This window comes from Monosiga brevicollis, genomic scaffold, assembly GCF_000002865.3.
Source record: "Monosiga brevicollis MX1 MONBRscaffold_25 genomic scaffold, whole genome shotgun sequence".
Lineage (NCBI taxonomy): Eukaryota > Choanoflagellata > Craspedida > Salpingoecidae > Monosiga > Monosiga brevicollis.
This window is the reverse complement of record NW_001865062.1, coordinates 633,615-642,073: the sequence shown is the minus strand read 5'-3', so window position 1 is coordinate 642,073 and position 8,459 is coordinate 633,615. Positions and strand designations below refer to the sequence as shown.

Sequence of the window (8,459 nt, the reverse complement as noted above, 5' to 3'; positions counted from 1 at the left end):
GATATCTGCCTGTACGGAAGCCGGCAATAGAACAACAATAAGGTACATAATATCATAACCTTGTACTGCATGACGGTCGTTGGTCCGCGACATTAACGTTATTATTTCCTACATCAACTCGTCGTGCTCGAGTCCAGTTGGTGCCAGTTTCACGCCCTTTCTCCCTTCTCTGCGTGTGTACGCTCTATCCTTCTCTCTCTCTGCGTGTGTATTCACTGCGCTTCTCTCTCTCTGCTTTCTTACTCATTTTGCACGCAAATCATACCATCCCTTCACTTTCCGCCCCCTCTCCCTCTGGTTGGATACTCAGGCCCCTTCACACTCTCTCATTCATCTCACCGCCTCACTCTCACTCTCTCACGTCCCTCTCAGATCCAAACGCGGCGCACTGCACTCTCGCTGCCGTGCGTCGAGCGAGTGCCCGTCGTGCGCATGATCATCATCCAAGATCCTCAGCGTGTGGCCGCCGCCCGACTCTGTGTCTCTGTGGATGTGTGCGCTGGGATCCGACTGGAGCGCTGGCGACCGTGGGAAGCGGAACGATCCATTTGGTCAATGCGGGAACAGTGGCCAGTGTTTGAGAGCACACGGCAGTGCTCGATTGAACAACAGCTCCCAAAGCTCTCCTTGAAGAGGGCGAGGGCGAAAGGGGGATTGCTGCGCCCTAGATAGTGGGAGCGACCCCTTTCCACTTGCCCACACTCCCTCAACTCCTTGTTCAGTGCGCAAAGAGTTTTTTTTTTTTTCGAGTCTACCCTTTTGGCGCTCCTTTCTCAGACTCTTGACCACTTCGCCAGCATTGGCTGCCTCTGCCTTCCCGACACTTCCCACTGGTCTCCTTTCCCTCCCCATCTATCCCTTTTCGACACCCCTTCACGCTTGTCATGAGCCAGCGGTGCGTTGTCTTGAAGGGTCGCTTCGCACCCACATCACCAATCCAAAGCTCACCTGTCTCACGCCGCTTGGCTCTCACCACCTCTGGGCCAACTTTGCTCGTCCCTCGTAGACCGCCTTCGGTGGGCAAGCCACCCTTGCCCACAAAACCACAGGGTCTGGACAAACTTGCTACAAAACCCCCTACCCCACGCAAGCCCGCTCACATCTCCGCCGGCCAAAAGCCCCCCACGCCCAGCTCACCGGCCTCCACACAGCACAACACCATCTCAGAAACCAGGTCCTCAGCCCCCACCACACCCAGCAAGGCCGGCAAACGACTCAGCAACAACCCTTTTATGCGCGCAGACAGCAAAGACCAACTCCTCCGGCAACCCCTCGGTACCTCCGAGCCCACCTCAACCCCCGCCGCGGCTTCTGACAAGCCCCAGACACCCACCAACCCCTTTGTCAAAGCCGCCACCGCCAATACCACCTCCCCATCTCCAAAGGCCAACAAACCCCCGTTGCCCGCCAAACCGGTTCTGCCAACCAAGCCCATTCTCTCCGCCGAAAAACGGCGCTCCATTGGTCCCGTCTCCCCCGCCTCTGCCAACCCCTTCTCCAAACCCATCACCCCTGCTGGTCCCACCCCGACTCACACTCAGCCCGAACAAGTCACCGCTCCCCCACCAGCCGAGTCCACGGACGAGCCTGAATCAAAGCCCACCGCAGAGGCCCTAGACAAGTCCAGCAACAACACTGCACCGCCAGCAGAGCCGGATGCTGTAGCACCTCCGGCAACGGGCGACACAGCCACCACCGCGACTGGTGCTGACCAAGCCGCATCAGACCTTCCGCAGACTCCTACAAGCGATGACAAAGATGACAACAACAATGGCAAGGACGATAATAATGCCGACAACAATGCTGACAACGCCATTGACCAAACAGAAGATGAAGTCGAGGATGATGCATGGGCCGACCCCGCCCCAGAGGACCAGAACGCCACATCTGAGGGTGTTGTCTCATCCACACCGCCCCCAGCTGAACCGGTGCCCGCACCAGCGGTGCAAACCGAAACACAGGCCTTGCCCACCCCAGACGACGCTTCACACTCCGACGAATCATCAACCCAGACTGGTGTCATGCTCTACGCCTACGATAAGGCGGTTCGTTCCGACCCGACCCATGCTCGTACCCGTGGCTCATGTTGTGCTGTCTCACTCTTGGTCTCATGCACGTCTTGGTTAGGATGACCAGGAAATTTCTGTACCCCTTGGTGCCACCGTCAATATCATGAATGCTGAAAACTCCGACTGGATCTTTGTTGCCTACCAAGGTATGCCCTTTGCGAGGCTGGAAATCGGGTTTCGAACAAGATGAGGCTTTGCCATCGCGTCGTGTGGACGCTCGGGTCTTCCCAACCTTCAACCCGGCCTCCTTCTCACTCTTTGCCCCCGTCGTCTCTTCCTCCTCCTGGTACCCTATTGCACTTGATTTGCAGGGGCCAAGGGGTACATTCCGCGCGCCTACTGCCAGATCGGAGCGACAGAGGCCCTGCCAACCGACACGGAAACAGAACCCCCTGTCGTTCACAGCCATCCTCCATCCAAGCGTGCCTCTGTCCGCCGGATATCCGTAGCCCCTTCCAGTACCTCAGATGATCCCGAGCCAGAGGCTTCCGCACAGCCTGCCCGCCATGATTCAAACGCCTTTGAACCCACCGGCTACGAAGATGGACCTGCCATCTACGGCAACGCCGAAGCTGTTGAACAGCACCGCAACACAGTATGTTTCAGCAACATGGCTTCCTCGTGAGATTGTTGCACACCAGGGCAGAGCGGCCAAGCCTGCGACCCTCTTCACTGTCCCTCCCCGCTTTTGTATCGTGCACAGGCAGAAACATACACCCCGGAACCCCTCTATCAAAACCCTACTGAAGCCCTCGCCCCCGAAGAGTTTGAGGAGGACGAGGAGGACGAGGTTTGTTGTCCATCCTCGTGCAGGCGCTCGCTCACGCCAGCGTTGCCTGGCCCTTGCTGCACTGTTCCCCACTCACCATTTGTGATCTATGCTTTGTGTTCTACCCCAGCCCGTTTTCGCCCACGCCCTATTTGACTTTCATGCCACCTCAGACTCGGAGCTCTCTTTCAATGTTGGAGACGTCATAGAACTCATTGGCTTTGATGAAGCTGATCCGTGGTGGTCGGGCGTCATCGGTGAACGGGAAGGTATGCGAACGAAGCGGGAAAAAAAAATAAAAGTCGCAGTCTTTCTCTGGGGAAAATACCCCTTTCTTCTGGATGTCGTCTGCCCAGTGTAGCACCTGAACGTCTCATTCCTCCGTTGCTCTTGTCTCTTCTAGGCTGGTTTCCTGCCGAGTTTGTCTCGATTGTGCACGACGCGACCACCTTGGAATCATTGCAGCTCACTGGTGCCGGCGATCCCGAGCAGTTAGTGGTAACCTGCCATCCACACCCATTGTTTGGCTCGATCTAGACCTTCCCCCCGACTCACTTTGTTTATCGCACCATCAACCATGTAGGGCTCGTCGCCAAATCAAGCGTCGCCATGTCATGGACGAGCTGCTCCGCACCGAGGAGGTGCGACCTCAACACATGCTACACCCCATGCAGCCATCTGAAGAACTGCTCACCCCTTGCTGACGCATGCTTGAACGTGATTGTATCGATGCAACGCCCCACAGCTCTACGTGCAGGATCTTAAAATGATGGTGGAGGGCTACTGCTTGCATATGCGCAAGCACGTTGGCGTGCTTTTTACCGACGAGGACGTCGATATCATCTTTTGCAACATTGAGCAGCTGGCTGCTCACAACGAACGCTTTTTGCACGATCTGCAGCAAGCAGTCAACTCTGACAGTACGTACTCCTGCCCATCCCGAAAGCTGAGCGGTCTGATCAACAAAGTGATGCTGTCGTCTGACGCTTGCCCCTCTTTTCCACACATCACCTCTGCTTCAGGCATTGGATCGTGCTTCATCAAACATGCGGAACAGTTCAAAGTCTACAGTCGCTATTGCAACAACCACCCCCGTGCTGCCGCCGCGCTGCAAGGCGTTGTGCACTTCAACGAGCAAACGGAAAAGTTTTTTCAAGCTTGCCAATTACTGGTTGAAAAGGCCATCAGTTTGGAGGGTTTCCTCCTGAAACCAGTGCAGCGCATTTGCCAATATCCACTTCAGCTCAAGGAGCTCATCAAGGTGACAGACGAGAACCACCCCGATGCTCCTGCCATTGATGATGCTCTCGAGGTAATGCAAGCCATGGCTGCTGAAATCAACGAGGACAAGCGCAACAAGGAAGCCATCATGCAATTGCAGGACAAGCTCGATGGCTGGACTGGCCGAGATCTGGCCGAGTACAGCACACGTCTCATTCACGAAGGCTCTTTAATCAAGGTACATTCATCGGCCAGCTCGTACACCGCTTCAGTCGCGTCATGTGTGCATGATGCCATCACCGCCATGATCCTCACTTTGCGTTGGCGCGCTTGCCAGATCTCGGGAAATCACATGCAGGAGCGCCATTTTTATCTTTTTGACAACATGTTTGTGTATTGCAAGAAGTCACTCAAGGTATGCTGGCAAGAGGCAGCTGGCTGCCGAAGTGCTAAACAAGTTCAAGAATGATGTCGCTTTTGGTCAAATCATCCCTCCACCCCCTCCACACACACACACACACACACACACACACACACTCTTACACATCTTTCCTCTCCCCAGTCAACTCAACCCTATACTAATGCACACGTGCTTCCGTTTGCCTTGGCCGCCTGTCAGACAATGCTGGTCAAGGGCAAAATTTTTACAGAGAACATGACGGTCATGGACCTGGAGGATGGTGACTTTGTTTGGCGCAAAACACCCATCAACAATGCGATTCGCATTAAAAATGAATCCAAGAATAAATGGTGGGTGCGTCGCCTTTCGCTTCATCTGCTCTGTTAGACCTTGCAGTCGACTGCGTGGTTTGAACATGGTTCTTTTGAGCAAGTCGAGGGGTTTGGCAGACCACGCAACTGCTCAACCGCTAATCGCTCGCTTACTGGCGCGTGGGGGTAGGTATGTGCTCTCGGCGAAATCAGTTGAGGAGAAGGAACAGTGGCTGAATGCTTTCCTCGAGGAACGCGCCGACGTGGAACGAGCCATGATGTCTGGCACTTCGCTGATTAATCGTGCTGTGGAAGACACGGACTTGGGCTCGACTAGCATCTCGAAACGTTCGTCGAACACGGGCCGCGTTGTGCTCCGCACCCGCTCGCCTGCTAGAGTTATGACCCCTCACCCTGCTTCTCCAATGTGTCTGGTGCAGGCGCTAAATCCAAGCGTCAGGACAAGTCGATGGTGCATCGTCGCACCACCAAGCGCACCAACAAATAACTGACTCACAGGTAGCTGTTTAGATGATCTTGATTTGATTGGCAATTCCTTGATCCCTTGTTGAGTCTGCTTCTGTGTTTTGGCGCGTGTTGGCGCCTTGTGACTGAATTGGAAGAGAGATAGTGTGGCCTGTGTGACAAAGATTTGCCATGGATAGCGCAGGCCAGAGCCAAAGAAGCTTGCACATCGATTGGTCAAGCAAATAAGCAGCGGTCTGGTATTCGTTTAAATGTAAGCAGAGGTCGGGCTGAATCATTTAAGGGAAATGTTGCCACAAAATGGCGACAAGGCATGCGCAAATTGACGGGGTGGCGTCATTGCGTGTGACGTGATAAATGTGGTATCCTGAGACAAAGATGGGCAAATGCTCGGGTTGACGACAGCGAGGCCTGTCCTGACCGTGGAGCCGATTGGTCAGCCCAAGTAGGTCAAGCAGCAACACGCAGGTTGCAGCCATCCATATGCGTGGATCAAGAAGACATCTCGGCCAACTACTTGAGTCGAAGAACCGTAAATGGGCCCTGTTGCCATGTTCGCTCAAAGTAGGTTAGTGCACTTTGCCGGGCCACACGGCAGAATCGTTCCTTGCCCTGATAAGGCCCCGGACTGCGGCGAGGGGGTTGTTGTGAGTCTCATGAAACGCCATGGCCTGACAGCATGACCGTGGGGGCTGGTACTGACCGATAATTGTTGAGGTGGGAAGGCTGGGTGGCGTAATAACTGAGCGGCATACCCGATGGGCAAGTAAGCTCGCATGGGCCTTGAGCCAGCACCATCCACTGGGCATCATACTTTTCCATTAGATTAGCCGCCTATCGAGGGCAAGATGAGCAAGACATGGGGAGGGGACAAACGCCGTTTGGGTTGCTTGTCTCTGGCCGTGTATCTGAGCAAGCACACCGTACAGACCTGCTGTTCTGAAATGGGCGCAACTATTTGGAACACGTCTTGGTAGCGTTGGTGGACGGATGCCGACTCGGCATGGGGGTGCAGCACGATGTGGTGCCTGCAGTCGCCATGTGCACCAAAGCCCACCCATCAATTGCGAGGCCCTACCAGAGCAACAGTTGCGAGCATGCAGGGCAGCTAGTCCAAAAGAGACCGGCTTACCGAGTCAATAGCTTGATGGAGCTGGAGAGTACTGGATCGCTGAGAATGGTATGATTCGCCGGCACAGCTTTGCGTAAGTACTTGACCAGAGCTCGCATGTTGGTGTCTGTCAGTGCGTGGCTCTTGAGATTTTCGTGCCTGGAGGGCCGGGTATGAGCCAAAGAGGAGGTGGGTGATGGTTGGGTGAATCAGAACATGGATCGGGTGGGGAGCAGCGCAAACAAGAGCGCAGACCCAGAAACAAAGAAAATTTACTTGAGAATGACATCAACGGGTGCATTGAGGTAGCTGCCAGCTGGCGTGGAGGACACGACAAGGCCAATAACCACCAATGTCACTGCCAATGATACACCGTGCACGAGCAGCGAAGACTGGCGGACGGATGCACTGGTGTCTCGCAACCCTAGTCTGCGCGCCGGGCAGGCATCATACAGAAGAGCAATGAGGCGGAAGACTCATACGTGCTCAAAAACTACGGTCGAATGGCTCGCAAGCAGGACGAACAGGTAGCGCAGCTGTTGAGGAAGGCCACTCAAGTAGGCCCACAAAATGTGAGAGAAGGGGAGAGTGGCGAGGAGAGCTAGGGCGGGCACCATGACGACGGACATTCTGTTGCGTTGCCCGTGGAGGGGAGTCAAAAAAGGCGCACAGGCCACACGTGAGGACAGTCTAAGTAAAAATCGGTAAACTTAAGACGCAGCTGCGAGCCAGAACAAACCTTTGGATGCCAAGGCCCAGACAGATAAGCACGAGGCAGAGGGCCGTGGCAATGGTAGTCTCCATCAAAGGTGTGTGCTGCCCCACGTACTGGTAGAGCAGGGCCATGAGAATCTGGAACAAAGTCGACCAAAATAAATAATCAGGGGCGGCATTGAGTTGAAATGTGAGCATATGCGAGTTGGTTGTTGGCGCAGGCATTTGCTGATGACAGCAGGCAAGTTCAGGGCTGTCGCCGCGCAGGAACGTACCACAATGGTTGCGCCCAGGGCGGCCAGGGGAACCAGTCCCGAATCCCAGTAGGCCGAGAGCTGACTTGGGGTGATGGGGATGTAAGCGGCACTGCAGACGTAGAGGGCGGTAAGAAGGTCATAATCCTCGGCTAAAAGGGCCTCAAGAATAGTGAAGATGTGCGAGTCGTCACGGTTGAAGGTAAGTGAGAGAAGTTTCTTGATGGCCAAAGTGGCGCAGGCGATGATGGCGCCCTGCATGATGTTGTGAAGGGTATTGAGGTCGGAGGGCAGGTAGCGGAGGACAAGCCAGGTGGTGGCCAAGGCCAGGACCCAGAGAGAACCGGCAATCATGGAGTTACCCAGCATCATGAGCACGCCAATCACAGCGGCTTCAGACATGGCATCGACAGCCAGGATCACGTGGGCGGGCAGGGCGACGTTGGTGCAATAGGCAGCAAATACGGCCACGAGCTCAAGGAGCAAGAGCATGGGCGTGAATTGCCAGGAGCATAGCATGGCGATGGTGGTACCGACAAAAGTGGAGCGCCAGGTTTTGTCAACGTCGCCGAGGTAGCGCAACAGCGCGGCAACTTGCCACCAGAAGAAAGGGAGAGCAAAGTTTTCGCGAAGCATGAGCATGTCGGCGCGCGTCATGGTATCGGCGTGCATGCAGCAGAGGGCCATGGCGAGGATGCCGTTGAGGGGGTTCTCGGTGACGATGACAGCAAGGTAGGCAAAGCCGGCCCATTGAATGCCGGCAAGAATAAAGCTGACGGCCATCATGAGGTCGTGGGCGGAGATGGGAAGGTAGGTGCCAAAGAGACGATAAAAGAGGCCGAGCACAAGTTCTGGATAAATGTTGAAGCGGGAGAGCGCGTTGATGGGAGTTGGGTGCTCCACACTGCTATCGTTGAGAAGTTGTTGATACACGTCAAGGGTGGTTGGGGCCCGAATCACGGTTTCGTAGTACGAGTAGTAAAAGGCTCGCTCGGAATAGAGATCGAGCTTGCGATCCAGTGCGCTCTTGTGGTCATACCTAAAGCAGGCGGGTGGGGTGTCAAGGGCGTCGGGCAGAGTGAGGCGTCGAAAATTAGGGTGCGTGCTTTTGAAGAGCGCCATAT

At 55.1% G+C, this 8,459-nt stretch overlaps 1 protein-coding gene across 1 annotated transcript; it reads right to left on the bottom strand.

The window, feature by feature from the left end:
• Positions 1-5,910: 5,910 nt before the first annotated feature.
• MONBRDRAFT_38470 (uncharacterized protein) lies at positions 5,911-8,457 on the bottom strand (the record flags this gene model as incomplete). The annotated part of the gene is made up of 5 exons (XM_001748734.1): positions 5,911-6,090; positions 6,188-6,284; positions 6,389-6,526; positions 7,107-7,219; positions 7,357-8,457. 5 exons carry the CDS (start codon positions 8,455-8,457, stop codon positions 5,911-5,913), a joined length of 1,629 nt encoding a protein of 542 aa, XP_001748786.1.
• Between the last annotated feature and the right edge of the window lie 2 nt (positions 8,458-8,459).